This window comes from Magallana gigas, chromosome 8, assembly GCF_963853765.1.
Source record: "Magallana gigas chromosome 8, xbMagGiga1.1, whole genome shotgun sequence".
Taxonomy (NCBI): domain Eukaryota; kingdom Metazoa; phylum Mollusca; class Bivalvia; order Ostreida; family Ostreidae; genus Magallana; species Magallana gigas.
In genome coordinates this window covers 7,280,588-7,303,189 of record NC_088860.1, presented here as the reverse complement: position 1 = coordinate 7,303,189, position 22,602 = coordinate 7,280,588, and the positions used below count along the sequence as shown (strand labels likewise).

The window sequence follows — 22,602 nt, the reverse complement described above, 5'->3', positions numbered from 1 at the left end:
CATGTCACTTCAGCAATAATTATAACAACTGCTAAGGGGGCTAGGGGGTGGCTGCCATTTTAGACAATATTGATCTCCTTTAAAAGAAGAGCTCCATATAAAAATAATAGAAAATGATAAAATTTTATATTAAAATATATGAAATTTTTCTTTATTAAATAGTAGTTGATAGCTTCAGAAATCGCATATAAAATTGTATTGTTTTGAACTGCGTATTTCCATCAAATACTTTAATAAAAGATAATGAAATAATCATTCAAAATTTGCATTTTTTAGATTCTGGGCCAGAAATTGGTGTAAAATTCAAATAAAAATAACCATTCATTAGTTACATAAATCTCTTATGATTTAAATGTGATGAGAAGAACTATATAAACCAGTAATTCTTTATTTAGATCTACTGCGTAATGGACTTACAACTTTGACGTTAGAGGTAAATATTATTCTCTTGGTATTGGTATTGGTTTTTTTTTAAATGGGGGGGGGGGGGGGTACTTTTTACTACTCGTGATGTGGCTATGCTACAAATATGGATGTTAAAAATGCTGTATGAGATCCTAATCTACTCAAATCCACCTTGGCAGTAGCTTCTTTACTTTATCAATACTACGGAAACCGAACACCGGAAAAAACGCGGGAAGTGTCGGTGAGATTGTTAATCAGCTGACCGTCTGCCTAATGACGACACAGTCCATTTTCGTCTGCTAGAGAACGTCAAATTCAACACATTTCAAGGTACTTTTTAACTTCCTTTTCTGTTTTTTTTTCAGTTGTAAGTGTTTACGCTACCATGGAGTTTGTCACAGGGGGCTTTCCTTCTATTATATTAAGATGCAAAAATTCGAACGTAATTAAAGTTATCTATAACTATAGATAAATATAGTTATATGAAGCTCAAAAGGTTAAGATTGGGATTGAAATTATTATCGTGAAAGTATTGGTATATACATGTACATCGGATGCCCGTTCACATGATTTGCTACTAAATTTAGGTAATTAAAAAAACCAAAATTGTGGAAAAATAATATTGAACACTTAAAACAAACCAGAATTGACGTTATCAAAGTCAAAATAATGCATTATTTATTTAACAATTTTGAGCACATTCATATTAGATCGTACGGTACTAATATTCTTTTAAAGTTTGCCATTCAAGCAATCAAAATAATGCCTTTCCTGTATGTATTATTAATTAAATCTTCTAAGAAGCCCTTTCGGTTAGACACTATATAATCAACTAAGTACAAATTTTCAGAGATTTTGTGGGGGAAAATATTCATTAATAAATTGCACCGTGTATCGAAATTTTAAAAAACCCTAGTAATTACGTAATAGTACTTATCGTACGAGTTTTTATTATGTTGATTACAAAGATTATAAATCTCAGCAGAAGTATTAGTTGTATTACTTATTACAATCACGACATTGCACTTATTTAGTAATTAATAACCTTTATGGAAAAATGAAACGAAAATGTAAAGATACCAATGAAAATTGAGCAATTACTTCGATATGACTTGTTTAGAATTTTAAGTTCTTAAATACACCTTCTATTTAGTCATTTCTGTTTCTGGCTGACGCTTCTATAAAAATCTTCCCCATTTCAAGCAACAGTTTCTACTTATACTGATGATGGTTAACCGTATTTTGTAAACAATTATTGTAAACATCTTGTATTCTTTAAGCGCTTATGTGTTTGATTGTTTCGCCACTTCCTAGGTCAAATAAAAAATGGATAAACGCGACTTGGTCCAAGATACGAAGGATACTTTAAAGTACAGAAACAAAAATAGTTGACATCTGTAAATCGGTTGTCGATCAGCCATATATTGGCTTTCATCTATCGTGATACATAGGTATGTATTTAAGTATGAATTAACCGCGGGTACTTTTATCTTCTGTGATGGTAACTTCAGACAGAATATATGCACTTTATTGCTAGAGCAACCGTATTTCCTGGAAGCCAAGCACAAAGGAATCGCTTGCGATATCAAAAACGTTGTTCCTTACTGTAATACCTGCGCTGTTAAAAACGTAATTAAATTTCATGCATATATTATCAAGCATACAATCTAGCAGAAGTGGTCTGTGGAGCCAAACATGAAATATAGATTACGAAATTACAAAGGTACACTCTCTCCGTGTATACATCAGGCGCTTCTTGAGCACTGAGCACTGAGAGTATACACTGAGTGTGTTCTTATGAATACAGGAGTCATTTTCACTCAGGCTTGAGATCCGAGGCTACCTCTTAATTGGTATTCGATCGTTCCAGCTGGTATAAAGAGAAACTCACCGCATATACCAGGAGTGGATGCGTGACTCTGTCATATCCGGCATTCTCTTAAGTAATGCTGGCCGAGATTGGGTGTTGATTGTTATCAGTAATGGTATCGTTTTTGGACTTACTGGATAATTACCATCTACTGAAGTGATTACGTTTTGATGAATAAAACCTTGATTAACATTGAATTCCCCAGTTGAGTTTGATTACTTATCCAGTATTGTTAGTCTTTGCCACTATACCCCAAGAAGTCAGGTGTGTGGTACAAGGAACACAGTGACGATATGCCCAAGGGAGAGCTTCAAGATCCGGCGGAACCGTTAAGGTAAGAAACATACCAGCGGCAGTTTAAAATCTTAATTTATATTTTCAGTTATACTCTTTAATAACACTATAGTGATTATGTTTACTGTAGCTTTATAGACAGAAAGCAGAACTTTAGTTATAGACTAACCTATATTCATATAGTGCATAATGCATGATTATAGAAGTTTTTATATCATGGCTTCCTACATGTACTTCGAAATAAAATCCAAGAAAATTCACTTGTATTTTGAAATTCCAATTCACATGGCAAATTTCAAAATATATATCTAAATAAAAAAAATCAGATTTTTAGGGTAGTGCTCTGTCCATAATTTTGCTGTTTTGACAATTTTAGAAATACATTGTTTAAAAAACTGTACGTTAGTTAGATTAATAATACGTGGAAAATAAGGCCAGAAAAACAAATGGTTTGTAGCACGCAGCTTATCCAGCATTGACGAATCGTCATGCGTGATGGTACCAATCATTGGGCGGTAGGAAATTAGCGTTGTTAGATTTTGTACAAAGTAACGATGTCATGAAATAAAGAGTGGACACCAAGAGCCACAGTTGTTAATGAAGTCAACGCTTTTGTATTTCACTCGGGTTATGTTCGTACATGCATTGTTATTTAAAGTTTATACAAGACTGTTTTCACCAATAACCTTTTTGAATTCATAAAAAAGTTTATATCTAGTTCAGCTTCAAACCTGAAAGTCATAATAATACGCTTTGACTATAAAAACGGCCCCAAACTTGATAATTTTTTGACTCTCTCAAAAAGTTGGAATCTTGATTGTTCAAAAATAAAAGTGGTTCGAATAACAAAACAAATATCTAGTACAATACAATAAAAAATATCTAGTAATCCAGATTAAAATGTAATTTGATTATCATTGCAATTCTATGTCATACAAAGTCATAATACACGATTATATATTTTTAAAGAGAAAATAACATATAATTTAGTGTCATCAGATTCTTTAAGATTCAGAAAATGGTCAAAATATTTCTCATTCCACTCATTCGATATTATTATCGCTACAAGCAATTTGGTAGCATCACTTCAAATTTCAAATGCATATCTACAATATCGAAAATCACGCAAGTAATTTACTGATGACCGCTGTCTATAGTCAGGTTTTTTTTTTTTTTGGGGGGGGGGGGGGGGGGGGAGTGTAACAATTATAACCAAATAAGACAAAAGCTACTTTAGCACAACAATTTGAAGCATATACCCTAAAAGTAAGCTTGCCAATAATTTATGTTATTTTGTTTTACTAAATTACTAATAAGAAATTATATAAACTGTATTTAATTCATTGAAATTTTGAAATACATAAAAAAGCAGTTTGGAAATAAAACTATGCCCATGTCATGACATGGCTTCATAGGACAGACGTCTGATCACGACCTTGTGATATAGTTAGTTCTGACCTTGAAGTTGCAGTTGGCCACATATATGAGGTCTATAATTTGTAATGTATTGAAATAATAGGAATCAATACACGGAGCTATCTGAATTCTGTCTGCTTTGAGATAGCCGAATTCCATTCGTATGTTACATTTGGGACATGGGTGGTAACTAATTGAAGACCTCAGTCTAGATACACGTAGATGCAAAAGTTGATTAAAAGTATCTGTATGGCAATTTAAATAACAAAAGTGTATCTGTGGGATCATATCTGCGAATGGCACACTGTCACTCGTATCTCCCCTTGGGAGAAGCACGACGAAAAAAATGAGATCACTACAGTAATTTTGAGGAATTGCAACTCGAATTTTGAAGGACAGAATTCAATCATTTCTGTGTTTTGAGAAACCGTTGATAAATTGCGATTTCAAATCAAATGAAAAATGAGACTGGTACAATACTAGGCACCAACGCCGTATGTCACTGTTTGATTATAACACGATGGATTCCTGACATTCCGGAAAAGAAAAATGAAAGTACTGATACTACTGATACCCGGGCTCTTTGATGAGAAAATATGTTTTTCTGGAACGATAGCAAAAACAAGTACACGTGTACTCTTTATTAAATCAAACTTTGGTTCATCAGTACATAGTTATTAATTCTTTAATGAAGCAAATATTTCCTTTGTTTTTCTAGGCGAGAATGTGGAGTTCACTGTTAGTAATTAAAAGTAGCTTTAATAGTCACAATAAACTTAATTTACCAGTTTAAGAGAAATTAGTTTACAATTCCGTCTGCAGTTACATGTTAGTTACGGGTTGCAATAACTTTTGCGGATTCCTCTGCATTTGTGATTTAGATATATGTCCTATGATATACATTTATTGTGTGTAATTATACGCATAAACCTTTTTAAGAGAAAGGGGTAGGAACCTGGCATCATATCTAGGGGTAAACCTTTCTAATTGAAGCGACAATAAGGATATAGCATAGACATCTGATGCAATATTTGATTACATCAACAAAGACATTCTAATTTTTCAAGACTCACTCCACCGACTTGGGATCATTTGATTTACTCTAAATTTATTTTAAAAAAAATATTTCAGCAGACGGAAAAATGCATTTGTCAAAATGGTCTAACCTTATAAATCCACCGTTGACACCTTGGTATTTTTTTTTACCAAACCTACAGATAACAAACCAGTTTTCAATGTTCATGCTTTTTAGAAGTAGTTTCTTATGAAATATAAACAAATACACATCCGGTGTCTAACTCGTGAAAAGATCTCTTAAACAAGATATTTGTGATGTTGCGATTTCGTTAATGGTATGATCATATCGCACATGATCTGACTGCTGAACAAGTCGTTGGTTACAGGCATGAGTATTAGTAAGAGCAGGTAGTTTTGAACAAAAACGCATTCATTCATAAGTTAATTTGGTCTTGATGAATAAATTTGATTACAGTTTGCCATTGTTGGTATTGAATTAATATCTCTCTTGGAAAGTTTCAGAAAGCTCCATTAGCTTTTAGAACACATTGTTTGGATATAAACACATCCATTATCATCAGAAATAAATCATTAGCTGAATACCGAATGATAATTGTAAAATTGGTGTCTTGTAAAGTAGATCAGTATTTCGGATGAAATGTTCAAATTCTATTGATTTGAAAGAAAACCCTCGCTTTCATTTTTGTCCTTTTGTTTTGGTCAGATTAATTTCATTTGGGACATGAAGAAATATCTCTCTCTCTATTTTATGGCAATTGGATCTGAGCTACACGTTTTGTCAATTACGAATCATTATCGAAACATTAATAATTCAGATTGAGGCTTAATAAACTACGTTCCTCTCTGATGTTTGACCTAGGACGTCCATGTATTATCATCTTTCTTAAGAATATACTCGCACGTCTTTCATTTTATTATGGTTATGGATGCGGTAAGGTCAGTTTCTCTCCTCTCAGATTTATTTTCTAAAGTTGATTTGTATTGTGACTCTAGAAAAAATATCTTATGAAAAAGTATTAGTTTCAAAGCAAAGGGTTGTAGTAATTAAAATATTGTCGATCATTCTTTATAAGCACCTGAACTATGCTTACTGCGGATGTCGGTCCTAACATTAATACATGCAGTTATTTTTTTTTTTGCTGCAGAGCTATTTCCATGTAGCTACCCTGTCGGTAAAAACGCTTAGTTAAACATATGATGCTGTTATATTTCATAAGCTTACGTAATTAAATAATTTAAGGAGATATTTAACAACATGTGAGAAGAAAAGAAAGTGTATTGTTGGTAATTATATCCACAGAGACTAAACGTTAATAGGGTTGAATTGTTTATGGTACATTATTTTATCTTCTTATCTTAATTTTTTCTTCTAAAAGTGTGTACATGCACAGAGATATCTGACTCTTTGATTATATTCACCATAAATTATGATTCTATTCAAATAGATGTACTGAAAAACTCCCTTTGAACGACCGAAATTAAGGAAATTCGAAAGAATAATTATGACGTCACTTTGGCCAACATATTTACTCAGAACGCTCCAAAATTTGTTTATTCTGCAAGAATGATGACAATAACATGAAAATTACATGAACTTTTTTTTCTACAGTATAGTTATGTTTAATTATGACTATGTGTTTCCCGTGGCTTTCTTTCAAATGCACGAAATTGCCAAAGTACACACATCGCTTATAGCATTTGCGCACGACTCTCCCTTCATGCATTTAATTTTGATAATAGAAGGAACAATTATACTATATGAACAACATGATTAAACTGTGTTGCATCAGTTTGGTGAATGATGAAGTGAGCGCATAGTTAGGCAAAATTGTAATTGCGCAAAAGAACGAGGTTCAAAATCATTAGAAAAACTCTATTTTAACCAATAGATTTAGAACATAATACCAATGTCACCCCCCCCCCTTCTATTCATTACCCCTAAAAGACCTTCTGACCTCTTTCAGCTTTTTTATACAATAAGTTGAATAAGAAGCTATGACACTGGTACTTGACGTTTCAAAATATCTTGTGTTTGACTGAACAGAGCCACATTCGCTTTATCTACTTCAAATTATCATCATACATATCCTTCGGTAACTATTGATAAATGTCAGCCTTGCCAGGTAGAAGGTATCGGTCTTTTTTTTGTTCGGCTTACCATCATCAAGTAATGTTGATTTTTAGATTTGTGTCAGTCAGGCTTGGGGTAATGTTTAATGTATAGTGGTAATGGCAATGCATTGCAATGTTTTTAAAGTAATGCTAGAAATGTGCAATGTCACAAATTCAGCATTACAAATAATGGTAATGTAATGCGATACTTTCTAAAATTTAAAAGAAAAGTTTACATTGCAAAAATAGAGAAATACAAATTTTTTAATTATGACGATACATTAGTTTAATTAATTGTATTCGTGCTGCATTCTTGCTCAGTGTGTTTAATGAGTAACAAAACCTCCAGGTTTGAAATCAAAGCTCTGTCAAAAAGTGCTTTGCTATTAACAACCGTCTACCTATAAAGGGCAACGGTTTGATTGTCAATTAAGATTTTTAATAATTGGTTTTTATTGTGAATATTAAACTGTCTTAGAGTATAAAATTTATGCTTATTTTGTGAGATTGGCAATATCAAAAAAGTACCTTTACAGTATATTTTATTTCAAATTTTATATGTTTTCTTTCTATCAAAATGTTTCAATGGAATCTGAAAAAACCCAAACACACAGAAATCAAATACAAAAAAATCACCCAACCTCCAAAAACAAGACAGGTACTGAAATTCATTACATTCAAATTACCTAATGTCCTAACTGTTTATACTACTATTTATCTCTCTCTTTTTTAAAACAGAATATTCAAGAAGAGTAGCTTAAATGGAAGAGTAAGTACCTTATTTTAGATACAAAGAAAAATGTCTTCAGATTTAATAAATTTTCCTTTAATTTTACATATTTTAAGCGGATGTAAAATCGGTTGCTAAGGGATGATTTTGCTGTTGCTAGGTGACGGTGTTCCTTGGTAAGCGGGACTTCCTGGATTACCTGACCCACGTTGATCCGATAGGTGAGTACTTTACTTCTTCCAAAACATCTTTAAAAACAAATATCAAGTTAATTCATAATAATTTCGACAATGCAAACCCAGTGACCCAAACACAATCTGCGAATTGGAAATTAAAAAATAAAAAAATTTTAGTTAAAGAATTCGGTTTTTTTTGGTTGAATATGATATACATGTATAGTGTATAATTCTATCTGTTTTCTTTTGTCAAAGATTTTAATAAAAATATACGAAAAAATGATCAAATCCAGAGCCGATGAGGTTATGTTTGAACAAAATAAAAAAAGAACAGAATTAGAAAGTTAAAGTCAACCATTTCAATTTACCAAAACACATCTTTGCATTTAAAACAGCACACTTAAAACTAAAAACGCTTTGTTTTTGCAGCCGAAAAGCTTTTAATGCAAAACGAATAACTAATTTCCAAAAACACATTGAAATACAAAATAGAAAAGTTTAAAAAAACCCAACAGACTCCGATGGAAAACAGATTCCGATAAAAAATGTCACCTTACAAGAATCTTATATGGTCTTACCAAATTTCCAAAACAGATCAACATATCTAAATCATAGAACAGAAAATAAAATGCACATTATTTTTTATTTTTATACTACCACTGCACAGTTTTTAAGGAAAATATGACGACATAAATGATATCATAGTGAATCTAGAAAGTGTACAAATGGCAAAATTTTTATTGAGGTGCTAATGATACCGTACCAAATGACACCAAACCTTACGAAGGCGGAACTAATTTCTGCTAGCCCCAAATTGAAAATGGATTCAATTAACCATTCTAATGCATTATATGGACATAGTAATGAAGATTCATCAAAGAAAAAAATGGAATTTTCTTGTTTTTTCCCCACAGAGCGGTAATAGAACTCTTCATTCTTTTTCGCCACAATTAGTAAACCGAAAATATTGAAAAAGAAACACCTATGTTAGTTCTTTGATCAAGAATTATAACAAAACAAAAGAAAAAAACCAAAACATTCAAGAAGTAAATTAAGCACGTCAATAAAACAATTGTATGTTCTTTCAAGGAATATTTTCTTGTTTTATTTCTCACTGTGTTTTTTTTTTAAGTTCTGAACATTGAATATAACGAACGTAATTCTCCAGAGAATAACTGCAATTGAGTCGACTTTAATTAAAGTAGCTAGGATACGGGAGTCATATGCACTCTACAACAAGTTAATAGGCTGCTCCAAGCACGGCAGTCAAGTGGGTTTCGATATGAAGAAAAGGAGTCGTGATATTGTTATAGTCCGATTAGTATATGGAATGGACACAAAGCCGATGTCATGACCGTATGCTGTTATGTCAACCAGTCATGTCCATATTAGTGGACCTTCAATACCAGTCCTTTTGACCTTCATTGTAAAGAGCTTATACCAAAATAGAATACGATTAGGAAAGCACGTACATCTTACCAACATCAATAGGAAAGAACTCGCGTCTCTTCCATCAGTTTACGTTCATGTGAATATAAAAAAGAAATTTGATGATGAATTCGAAGCAACACGATCAAAATGTTCACAGCAACAAGTAAAGAATTTTTGAAATAGCTTATGAATAAACAAATTAACTGAAGATTACCCTTTACAAGTATAAAGTATGGTTTTATAATACAACATTTGAAAAATCAGTGTTTATCGATCTATCACTTATTTTACTAATCTGTGTTTATGTATTTAAATGTTGGAAAATACATGTACGAGGGTCAATCAAAAAATACGAAGACAATGTGGCTGTCTATCATATATCTTTCATGTAAGCCATACTTAACAGATTAATCTGTGCACAAACACTTATGTTATTGATATGCGAAGTTTTAGTCCATTTGATGAAACGGTATTTTTGTTACCCCTTTTTAAAAACAACATGTTTTGTCACCACGGCGCACGGTAACGTTCAAAACATGACGTCAACATTAAACACGCACAGTTTCACTCAGAGGAACAAACAAAAGAAATCGTAAACGCAAAAATGTTTTTAACAAGATTATGCAATTTATTCTTAGACATATCCTATAATTCTAGCCCTATGAAAAAAAGACATGTTTGTGAAACATCGATTGTAACATTAGTTTGATGTGATGAAAAGTTTATTTTCTGATTAAATACAAAATGTAGCGAAGTAATTGTAACTGCAAATAATACTGTAAAAACTTCTTTTTATTTCATTAAAACATCACAGCAGTTTGGGGTCTGCTGATTTTATTTGAAATAATATTTTATCTATGTTTAGCCCCTAGTACCTTAAAAGCATTTCTGTGTCATGTCTTAGCATTTTAAATGTATCGGTAATAAACCAGACAGTGATTGGCTGTTAAACATGCATTATTTTCAAAATGGATAAATACTGGAGATTTTCCTTAATAAAGTTCACAGTTGGGTGTCTTCATCCTCACTGATTCGGATTTTTACGTGTTCAACCTAAAACGGATTCCTGGAAAGTACACAAACATGGCCATGTTCTCCATTCTCGCATTTTTGTAATGTTTGACAGAATCAGAGATTGCAGTGTGTTTGCAAAATTCTTGGAAATGTTTGTGAATGAAAAGGCATAATGCATTCTGCTGGCTGTATCACTACATTAAAAAGAATTCTTCTCTTATGATGGTCTGTAAAATCCGAGTTAAGCGGAAGTTATCGCGCAAAGTCCTCAAAATCGAAACCGATCCGCGTGCTATAGAGATCTTGGTCGGATTAGAAATGTCAATGGGGATTACGCAAGACAATGAAGCTAGCCAGATACGACAATTTTAGCATACAAGAAAAAAAAAGTTGTTATATAGATCATTCCTTGGATGTTTTATCTGATAAATGAACAATTTCTTACATGCACAAGTAAACGAAAACCCAAACAAATAACATAATCGAGTTTAATGTCAAAAATTCATCATTTTGTAGACGGTGTGGTTTTGGTTGATCCGGAATGTGTAAAGGATTCGAAGAAAATTTACGTGCAAGTCCTTGGAGCTTTCAGATATGGAAGAGAAGATCTGGATATCATAGGGTTGTCCTTCCGGAAGGACTTATTTAGCGCCACGATTCAAGCTTACCCACCAGTTGTTGAACAACAAAAACCCTTGACACCACTGCAAGAAAAACTATTAGGAGTCCTTGGACCCAACGCGTATCCTTTCTTCTTTGAGGTAACAAAATATACATGTAAACACCTTTACAGACAACACACTGTTAATTTTGTTTTTCTTCTTCACAAACTGTTTTGCTTATCTAAGAACTGTTTTGCTTAACTACAAACTCTCTCTGATCAGTAAATGAGTTTAACAGACAAATTGGACATTTTAATTTTCGTTGTATGCAAAAGTATGATGTTCATAAATGTTTTACAAGAAATCTGCATCCCTGCATAATCTATGATAACGTCATAAGTATTATTCATCTAATGTACTAAGTCAGTTATCTTATTTTAGTAAAAAAAATACTGTTGACACTAAAATCTGTGTTAATTAAGTTTCAAACTTTAAAGGTTGTCTAACATAACAGAGTATACAGATCAGTCAGTATTAGATTTCGACAGCATGTTTTTTTTTTTTAGAAATGACTGAGCCCCTTTAAACATGTAGGATTAAAGTGAAAAGCTCTCAGTGCACAGCAAACCGCATATATTCTTTTACGTGAACTGTATCCATTATTCATTTGTCAACCCTGAATCGATAAACACTACCTATCCAGAGAAATGGTGTACCGATTATGTACTATATGGTAAAGACCTCGTAAGTTGTAAGAACTTGTGTCCTAACCATTTGTATATGTATCTTATATATATACACAAATATGTTCTAATGATGGTGTACCATATATGCAATATCTGCTAGAAAATGTTTTAACAGCCCGTAAATCAAATACAAGTAATATGCATATCTCTTATATATGTCCAGTTGATCTGCAAATCACCAACTTCCTATCCTTGAAAACTGTATCGGTAATATAGGGATATCCTTTTGGCAGCCGCCCGCCCACCCACTCGCCCGCGATTTTAACCAGTTCAATAACCGGATTTTATATTTGTAAAACCCGGTTAAAAGCATTTCTATAACTACTCAACTGGAAATCATTTAATTGGCGAAGATGTAGGTAATCAAATGCATGTTGAATTATTTCGTTTGACCACTACCAGCTTCATGTATTTCGATTGATAAATAACGGATGACGTGTTCAGGACATTCATTCAGAACGTTTATTCAGAGTGCAGATAGGTTAGATAACTGGCATTCATTACTCTACACACTATGCGTATTGACGGCTGTTAGTCAAGGAGCACCTGAATGTAAAATTAATGAGCTTTCTACAATTGAAATAGATGTATGAACGCTTGCTACCAAACAATGAGAAGTATCTTAGACCGAGTTGTCATCGGCTTCGGCATCAAATTCCAATTGATCAGCATAGTTAGCTGTTCCTACAGTATATTATAAGCTATTGGATACACGCTGGGAAGAAGGTTCTTGTGTGTATAACTACATTAATGCTTTTCCTAATAAAAGCGATTCGTTGCAGATTCCTCCCAACACCCCAAGTTCCGTCACTCTACAGCAATCCCCAGGGGAAGATGGCAAGGTAACAAACGCGCACTTGTTGTGTCACATCAATTTAGAATAGCTCACATTATAATGTTAGAATTTTGATTTATTCGATTATTCTACGTTTCTTAGCAATTATATTTTCTTGAATAATGATTGAAGAGATCGGTTAATGAAGGCATTTCATCACGTTTAAAACAAACTTATTTTAGCTCTACAAGAAATTCCCAGCAGTCCTTGAAAGTTACGTGTTCGAAAGCTCTCTCCTCAATTTGTAACCAAAACAAATATTTAGATTCACGATTTTCTTGTCGTTGTTTTTTTTTGTCCTTTGAAAAAAATCATCAAAGATTATTCAGAACTCGCACGTCCGACCTAAAAATTAGCCGCTGTCTGACGGGGAGTCTCTAAAGACAAATTAGAATCATTAAGACCACGAAGCTCTCCAAAAACCATGAATCATAATTTCATCAAGAACCTAGGCGACAATCACTATTGACGAGTCAGTTTCTAGACGTGTCCCTCGCGGAACTTGGGAATTTGCAAGGTTTTTGCAATGTTAAACAAGAACCAAAACCTGCGTATTTCTTTATTGGGTACGATAAAAGTTCGCTTTAATTCTTTAAGTATAGAGAACTTAACCCAAAGTCTTCTAAAATGTGTTTCCTATGTATTTCCTTGCGGACAATATTTTTAAGTAGCTATGATTTTTTAAATGATGAATTCAATTTCATTATAAGCATCTATATCATTTTATATAATCATATTTTGCTTATAGGGTTATATATTCAGTTTCATAATTGTTTTTCTAATATCTATACTACTATATTAAAATAATAGACTCGAAGTTTTGGTCTTTAATACCGAGAAATCGGAAGAATACTGTCTTTTGTTTTATATATTTTAAACATCATTGGTACTTGAAGATTACCAGTTTGTTTTTATTTTTTCTCAATCAAGCTTCGCCAATAAATAATCAACGAACATTCCTTTAAAAAATCCGGAAATCATCAGGATTTTTTGGATTTTACATTCTTGCGCATATGCTTTACATTCACGCTAAATCACGGGAGGCTCTTTAGTTTATGTTTCCACAGTATCACATTTGCATGGATAAACTCAGAAACGATAAAACAAAATTAATACGTTTACATTTTCATTGAAAATTTGCTATATCCCGAGAGTTCCGAAATTCAACATGTGTGTAAATTCAAAGCGAGTAAAAACGTTGGTGAAAAAGTGGCGAATCCTTCATTAATATGGATTAAATTTTTAGATGAAAGGTATTTACTGCCTCAAAATGGTTTGTTATGTATATTTTGACTGTTATTTGCAATGCAGCCTCATTAATTTTCTCCAAAATCGTTTCGGGGCGATTCTGCAGTTTTCTGCTACATATATATAGTATATATATGGTATATGGGAGACATTTTATCTCTGGTGGCCTGTTCCGAGACAGTTAGATTATTCAAACTAATCAGAGTGTAGTGAAATTAACATTATAGCATTATTGTAGGCTTAAAGCTTGGTTATGTAGATCAACAATGCGGTGTGTCGATGTATCTATTCCGTGAATGTCCGATATCAGATGCAATGTGTCAACCCGTGCATGCACGGGTCAAAGTCTAGTCTATTTATAATTATTTATTGTTTTAGTGATAATTGTGTGTTATAACTGTCAAACAATGGATTTGATTAAATTTAGCTGAAAGTTGAGAAAAACTTGTGATAACTTCTTTAATTAAAATTCCTTTTTATTGAAAAAAATATAGGACTTGAGTTTAGTTAAATGATTGGTATAAAGATTATACATGTATAAGATAATTTATTATAAAGGAAATGCAATTTACTATGGTGCACTATCAAATGACCTTTATCAAAATCAACTTTTCAAGCCCTGTGGTGTTGACTATCAACTTAAGACACATCTTGCTGAGAGTCTGGATGACAAACCAGAGAAATTGTAAGTTACTGTTGATTTCCTTTGATAACTAAACACACTGCAATAACGAGGAATAACGGGGAAATGATAAGGAGCCTGAAGCTTAAAAACAAACGAAGGCTACAGTTGATGTTTAATCAAATACTAACAAACATACATACAGTGATACTTGACACAGTTCAATACACTAGTAGAAAATATGTATTGTATATTTTTTTGATGAATAGAATATAATTAATAGGGTATGGAACACAAGTCGATATTAATGCGAAGAAAAAGTCCAATTTAATCAAAATGCTTTCACTGATTTAGAACTTTCAAATTTCACTACATTTGACAAAAAACTATGTGTTATAAAATTTTGTAAAAGTAAAAATTATGAAAGTCCCAGCAGAATTCAAACCAGACTTTCAGATTCTTATTTAACGTTTTAACCTTGCGCTACACTGTTAGGTACATGTAACAATTATGGGAAAGGAAACAGTTATAAATATGACAATTTAAAAGATACCTGTATAAAAGCATTACGCATACTTACTTTGACAGGACTACGGTGAGAATGGCTTTACGTAAGCTGACGTATGCCCCAAGTGACGAAAGAGTTCCTCCGCCCAGTGCAGAGATAAATAAAAACGGAATCAAGCTGGATGCCTCGCTAGGAAAGGAGGTAACAAATTGTAAAGCAATATAGCAACACAGCAAAACAAGACCATTGCAAAGCAACGTATACAACGATGTTATGTACTTGTATTCAATGGACATGCAATGAGAAACATAGATAATTAGTTGATAAAACTCAAAGTATAATCATATTTAAATGTACATGTATTATCTTACTATTACAAGTTCTATATACATGTTACAATAAGATATACTATACTAACACGTATACTGTAACAATCTAGTATAATTTAACGTAAGTGAATGAGTTTGAATACGAGAGTGGAAATAAATTATCATAAGAATTATGGTCACGATGTATTTCTGATACCACTTGTCAAGATCTAAGCGAGATCAATAACTAATATTTACATTCTACTGTGTTTTTCCATTAAATTCCGTGATGTTTAAATGCCTCTAAATGCAACACCTATTCACTGCGTATGGATTTACGAGTAATTTACATAAGTAGTTCTCAAACACTGATTTCTATGTTATCAGTTAAAAAATGTTTCATGAATGTTGTCAAAACACCATGTTTTATAACTATTCAACAAAAAAGTTGACTTTATTGTTAACAGCAACATTTCAAGAGTTATTTATCATGGATTATATTTTCATGCTCGTCGATCTAATCTCAACAGTCTATGTGAAAACCAGTTTAAACCGGTTTTACAAAACAGCTGTTCTTGCTGTTACTTATTCACTCCCTCCGTGATCTGCACTTTATATCGATTTATTTAATAAACAATTGATTTCTTCAGTAAGGGAATGTAAATATAAGCATTAAATGATTTATTTTTGACGTCGTCGTGTCAATAACTGCCGTCAGGTAAGCAGACAAATTATCATAACGCGCTAACGCGCGTTATTCAATTTGTCTGCTCACCTGACGGCAGTTATTGACACGACGACGTCAAAAATAAGTCATTCAATGCTATAATAATTTTTAGTTACGTGAACAAGGCGTGTGTCTTGTTTTTGTTTACATTGACTAAATATAGAAATAAAACTCCAGTTTCAAGCAAGTTTTTACATTAAATCTACTAGCTCGTTTTGTACACAAATAAACTTTTCTAGCATTTGTAACATTAAGTTTTATTTAAATCGTGGAATTTGCTATTCAGCTATTCGTGCCACAAGTGTAGTATCTATGATAAGGCTATTGTTTTATGTCATTCATTTGAAATAAGATTAATTCGTGATTTAAAAATCAAATAAGTTATAGCGAAAATATAAAAAGGGCATGGTCACAATTTGATTGAAATTGTTCAATTTTATATTTTTCCATTTTGGATGAGTAAAATCACAAAACAAAAACTAAGTATTGAATAGCTGAATAGAACTTACACATGCAGTTTCAAACAAATTGACAAACACAAGATAGGTGGGCTACTGTTTTTATACTCAAAGCAAATTAATAAGAAGAAAAAAATCTGCTTGAAACAGTCTAGCATATCTAACAAGGGTTAACAAAACATGGAATCTCAAGCTTTGTGTATATATAACATATGATAGTAAACTCTCAATCATTCACTTCCTTTGACAAGTGACATTCAAATTTTAGCTGACCATTCTGATAAAGGGGCAATAAAACTAAACTTTTTTTTCATTTTACCAGAAATACTACCACGGGGAAAGCGTGGCTGTCCATATTTCTATAGACAATGCCTCCAACAAGACCATTAAGAAGATTAAACTCAATAGTAAGAGGCTATTTTAGTGGCAGAACACTTCTGTACATTTAATACGGATTCCCTCTTATGATTTTTACCACTGTAAAAAATAAAGAAGTTACAACTTTAAAAAAAATAAAAACATGATTTAAATTTTCCGTCAAAAGAATTTCTTATTTTGCAACATTTTTTCAAAACAGTCTTTTTTCTCATTTTTTTCCCCTAAAGCATAACAAGTATTTTATAAAGCGTGGAAGTGGATTTGCCACCTTACTTCGCATGTACTTTAAAACAATTAAACACTTCCCTTGTTCCTACCTGAACTTTTCAGTTGTACAAAAAACAATGGTCACACTGCACGTGCTTTGTGAGGAAGAACAGGAGATAAAAGTCCCGGATCTGAACAGTCAGTAAGTTAGAAGTCACATTGACACATTCTGTTATCATCTAATTCTCTACTTAATCAACTTCACAGCAAATAAACAACATAGCATCAAATAAGATAAAATAAAGTAAAAGTTCTGGAATTAAACAGTCAGTTAGTACATTGATGATATTTTGATAGTAATTATATTAGCCCCAGGCAAATTACAAACATCACGTAAATTTACCTGATTCAATATACTTACCAGAATTGTAATTTTTAACATAACATTGCTGTTATAGAGAGGGATTCCCAATAAGAGCCGGACAGACGGGGTTCGCTAAGACCTACCACCTGATGCCGTTACTAGAGAATAACCGTGACAAACGAGGCATAGCTCTGGACGGGAAACTTAAGCATGAAGACACTAATCTGGCATGTTCAACAAAGTAAGTAACATGGTATATAATCTAGGAAAGTGAGATGTTCAAATTTATTTGGTACTAGAGTTCAAATAGGTATAATGTGTACTCATTAATTATGTCTCCCCTTTCAAAGGGGAGACATTTTGTTTTTGTCGACTTTCTTCTTCTTATTCTTCTTCATCCAAATTTGTCCAGGCCGTAACTTAAATACCCTTTGACATTAAGAATTCAAACTTGGAATATAGGTAGATGGAATTGAGAAGGAGTGCACGCCACCAAAATGTTTGACCATGACCTATTTTGCTCTTCAAAGTCAAGCGTTTTATAAAAATATTGTCCGGACCATAACACAAGACTCCTTCAACATACAGACTTTTAACTTGTATCATTGATAAATGGTATATAACCTAGTTGAACCTTACCAAAATCTTTGACCTTGACCTAATTTTTTTATTTCAAGGTCAAATTAGAAAAAAACCTATTTGTTCATTTTCTGAATATACTCTGACAGAAGGACTTCAAACTTTAAACAAAGAACAATAATAATACACTAAGGTGCACTATTGATTAATATTTGACCTTGACCTTGTTTTACTCTAGATCAAATTAAGAAAAAAAAAAATAAAATTATGTCTGGGCCGTAACTTAAATACCCTTCGATATTTAGACTTTAAAATTGAAAAATAGGTAGATGGTATTAAGAAAAAGTTCATGCCACCAAAATTGTTGACCTTGACCTATTTTGTTATTCAAGGTCAAGCGTTTTATAAAAAATATTGTCCGGACCATAACACTGAACTGCTTAAACATACAGACTTTAAACTTGTATCACAGATATATACTTAGAAACAAAGAACTTAAATACCATGAGACATACTGTTGTTAATTTTTTTTTACATTGACCCTTTTCCTAACTCAAGGTAAAATTAAGAAAAAAAATCATTTTTTTCCAGACTATAACTTCAAAATTTTTTGACAGAGAAACATTAAACTTAAAACATAGTTTGATGATCTAGCGAAAAAGTGAACCAAAGCCAACTTTTTGACCTTGACCTTTTTGGATCTCGGGGTCAATTATCATGAAAATATTCCTTACAATAATGACTTTGTATCATATACAGATGATATACTGTGGAATCATTAGAATTCGTGGTGGCTCAATTTTCATGGTATTCGTGGGTAGCCCTCGCCCACGAATTTACATCCTCAATGAAAACCAATTATAAAAGGTTTGGTTTACCTACTGAAACTGAAAACTGACTCATCAATGAAATTGGATCCCCACGATCAAACAAAAAACCCACAATCCACGAAAATTGGCCCCCACGAAATTAAATGATTCCACAGTATAACATATAGCTAACATCAATCTTTTTCACTTATTTAATTTGCCCCATATTACAATCCTTGGGGAGAAGGGGAGACATGTGTTTTTTGTAAAACAAAAACAATACCCACTAGTTAAAAATGTAACACGTGTTATGAACTTGAATAAAAATGCAATTCGTGTTAGAAATGTAATTGCAGTAAGTAGACCGAAAACAAAAATCAAGTCAGATGTTCGAATGTATGTGTAAAACGAATGGTATCCATATTTCAAAATAGGATGTCCAATTGTCTTCAAAAGGAAAACGCTGGGATCATTGTGTCTTACAAGGTGGTTATCAAGTTAGTGCTGGGATTCGGAAGCAAGTGAGTGAAAACACAGCGAAACAGTCTTTTAATGTCATGCTTTTTGTGTGCTTTACATTAATATAAAAGACTATTCAAGCAATTCAGTACTTGGATACACTTTAGTTACATGAAGTATGGGTTAAATTGGTGTGCAACACTTAATAAAGTTACTTATCGGATTTCAATGTATATAGAAAAAAATTATCAGAAACAAAAAGTACTTTTTTTCATTTTCAAAATATTGTTATGAAAAAAAAAGACATTTCCTCTTCAATATTTTTTGGAAAAGAATTTAAATATAAGAAATGTTGATCAGATATCCCCTAATATTGTGTTTTCTAGGCTGGTATGTATATCATGAAGGAACAAGGTGTTGCAACACAAAAATATTTGTGTTTCTTTTATCACATGATCAGGGCTCTTTTTATCCAATACCTAGACGGTGCAGAACTCATCCAAAATGACAAAACTATAGTTTTGTTTTAGCATGAATGAATGAATACAGAAACTAATCAGCAGCACAATTTTACATTAGAGAGACAATGACGAAATATTTGTTTGTTTCAGTGACGTCATTTTAGAACTTCCGTTTACTCTGACACATCCGATGCCAGACAGTCCCTCTACCAGAACAAACAGCTATCGAAGTTCTGTAGCTGACGATCCCATTATTCCTAGGTAATGGTTTCCAAATTCTGGATAAAAACATGCATATACATGTATTAGCAATTAACTTGCTTTAAAGGAGACGGTTTTGCATGTGAAACGGCTGTAAAATCATTTTAGCGTTAAAGATGATGGTCGAAATTCCAACAACTCAATCGTCTCTCATCCGACAAGGCGACTTGACTATTTTTTTTCTCAATAAATGTTATTATAATACATCTATATATTTTTCAGTGAAGACATAATCGATGATGACATGGTATTTCAAGAGTTTAACAGAGCGCCTATTGCTGAGCCCGAGAGCTTTAAGGACCCCATACCGGGGGAAAACAACGACAAGTGATATATAAAAACTAAACCAGATATACACTCTATGTCCCCTCACACTGGCCTATTGTCTTTCTGTTGTGACACGGTATTTTGATTTATTTATTGTATAATTTTTTTCACGTCTTTTTTGTGCATTTGTTAATATGTTTACAAACAACCTGAGTTAACTGATATACTTACATTTATAAATAAATTTGATGCCTATTACTATTTCCATTTTTATTTTATTGTGTCTGAATTGTTTACAGATTCGATACAGAATATTTAAAGTTAAACAAATTAAAACAAATTACAGAACGTTTAAATTGATCCTGTGAACAACCAGCATTTATATATATCTTATTTATAGGATAGAAGAATATCGGTTATTTCTCAACTTTGTGTTTTATGTCAATGTGATATTACTGACAATTATAAATTAATGAAAATTTAAAAAAATACAACTTTTTGAAACTTATGTTGTCTCTTGCAAGTAAATTGTTACAATGGTTGGATGGTTCATAACTAACGAATGGTATTCTTAAATATTAAGAATCTTGAAATGCTCAAATCAAAGAATTCAATCAATAATGTTTTAGACACCAAGAGATTTCTAGGTATACGGTATAACAAAGGATGTATACAGTTCTTTATTCGGTAAATACTTTCTACCAAAGGTTATACTTGTTGCCCGAATTCACTTGTTGGGTTCATTGTTAATACATACAACGAAACATTCTATTTTGTTCATCGAAAATAACATACCCTTAAAGAAACAAATATGATAAAAATAACAAATATACAATATTTTAATAAAAATAAAAATCAGCCCTATAGGGAGTATTACACCAGATATTAAGAGAGCAGCTGCTTTGCTGAAGCATTATAAGCAGTCTTACGTTGTCTTAATGGTTTTTATCTTGAATTGCGTACATTCGTAGAAAAAAACCCACAATGTGAATAAACTTGCTGCATGTCGTTCACATATGAATACATATGAATACAACAGTGGCACCACTCCACCAACCGGGTAAAAACATTAGAACTACTCTACCAACTGGGTAAAAACAGTGGCACCACTCCGAAAAGAGCAACTCAATAATAAAACGCGTTTTAGAAGTTTGCAACTAATAAATAAAGTGAAAATATAATTTCAAATGCTTAATGGTATAAAGGACACTTAACAGTTTATGAAACGCATGCGTTTACTTGTATATAATTACATTTTGAATCATATTGAAAAATTCAAAAGATTAAGGTCGAAAAGATTACTAGGCAAAAGATTAAAAATGACCAATTGTTTACATGCATCTATTCAATTTCATTTAATGAACAAATATGGCGTACGAGTGAATTCATCTTAGAATCTAATATAATCATTATATAGATTGTATGGGCAAAGTTTCAAGAGAGAGAGAGAGAGAGAGAGAGAGAGAGAGAGAGAGAGAGTCACATAATATTATCATATTTATACAGTTGTTATTAATTATCATTTTAGTCGTCGGTTGTAGCGGTTTTTTCTAAAAGATAATAAAAACGTAGAGAGGATATAATAAAAGCGCAACTTAAAACTCATTTCGTTTTGTAAGATGTAGCTAAAATATCTATAGATTGTCTATACATGTATATATGTACGATTCCGTATGGTTTAGCACATATGATACTTGTATGAATTGATGAATATCCGTTATCTTATTTTTTAGCCGGGCTTAGCTGAAAGCAGAGTCCTGGCTGTAGGCAGGCAAATCGCCAATGATACTATAAATAGCACAACTTCAAAAGTAAACAAAAACCGAGCAGCGTCAAAGTAAAAGCTTCCGCTATACCAAATAGTTACTCAGAGAGCTATGTTTTGTCAAATCTAATGGTTTTTTATTTGTTTGCGAATAATTATTTTCCCTTTCTTATTACTTACGTGTTTTTAAACAAGACTATGCATTTTGGACACATATACAATGCGCATGAATTTCCATGAACTACTTTTCAAAGCATTGGTGTTTTGCTGCAGATAGAAGTAATGAGGGGAAGGGGTTGATTTTATAACGCTTGTTTCGAATTTCAATGCAACTGTTGAATTTTTTTCTACTAGACAGACATATTTTTATTTATAGCTGCTAACAAAACCATTCAGTCGCTCTCTGGCGCATTTCCTACATTAAAAGAATGAGAGAGAGAGAGAGAGAGAGAGAGAGAGAGAGAGAGAGAGATAGATTGCCAGTTTTTACTACAAAATATGCATAATGACAC

At 32.4% G+C, this 22,602-nt stretch overlaps 1 protein-coding gene across 2 annotated transcripts; it reads left to right on the top strand.

Moving 5' to 3' along the window:
- Window positions 1-603: 603 nt before the first annotated feature.
- LOC105332782 (beta-arrestin-1) lies at window positions 604-20,823 on the top strand. 2 transcript variants are annotated; one of them, XM_011435488.4, is made up of 14 exons: window positions 604-735; window positions 2,503-2,609; window positions 7,874-7,904; window positions 8,026-8,086; window positions 11,003-11,247; window positions 12,617-12,676; window positions 14,535-14,602; window positions 15,128-15,248; window positions 16,863-16,947; window positions 17,249-17,327; window positions 17,584-17,730; window positions 19,312-19,398; window positions 19,948-20,058; window positions 20,281-20,823. In XM_011435488.4, exons 2-14 carry the CDS (start codon window positions 2,569-2,571, stop codon window positions 20,387-20,389), a joined length of 1,245 nt encoding a protein of 414 aa, XP_011433790.2. In that variant the 5' UTR covers window positions 604-735; window positions 2,503-2,568; the 3' UTR covers window positions 20,390-20,823. The 2 variants fall into 2 exon arrangements, with proteins under 2 accessions (XP_011433790.2, XP_034330034.2); XM_034474143.2 differs by lacking the exons at window positions 604-735; window positions 2,503-2,609 and adding an exon at window positions 5,887-5,959.
- Window positions 20,824-22,602: the final 1,779 nt, after the last annotated feature.

Bases quoted from the DNA above. Each gene is read 5' to 3' on its own strand.
- LOC105332782 (XM_011435488.4), top strand. From the start codon at position 2,569: ATGCCCAAGGGAGAGCTTCAAGATCCGGCGGAACCGTTAAG. The intron at 8,087-11,002 runs GTGAGTACTTTA...ATCATTTTGTAG, and splicing joins GACCCACGTTGATCCGATAG to ACGGTGTGGTTTTGGTTGAT. The intron at 14,603-15,127 runs GTAAGTTACTGT...TTACTTTGACAG, and splicing joins GATGACAAACCAGAGAAATT to GACTACGGTGAGAATGGCTT.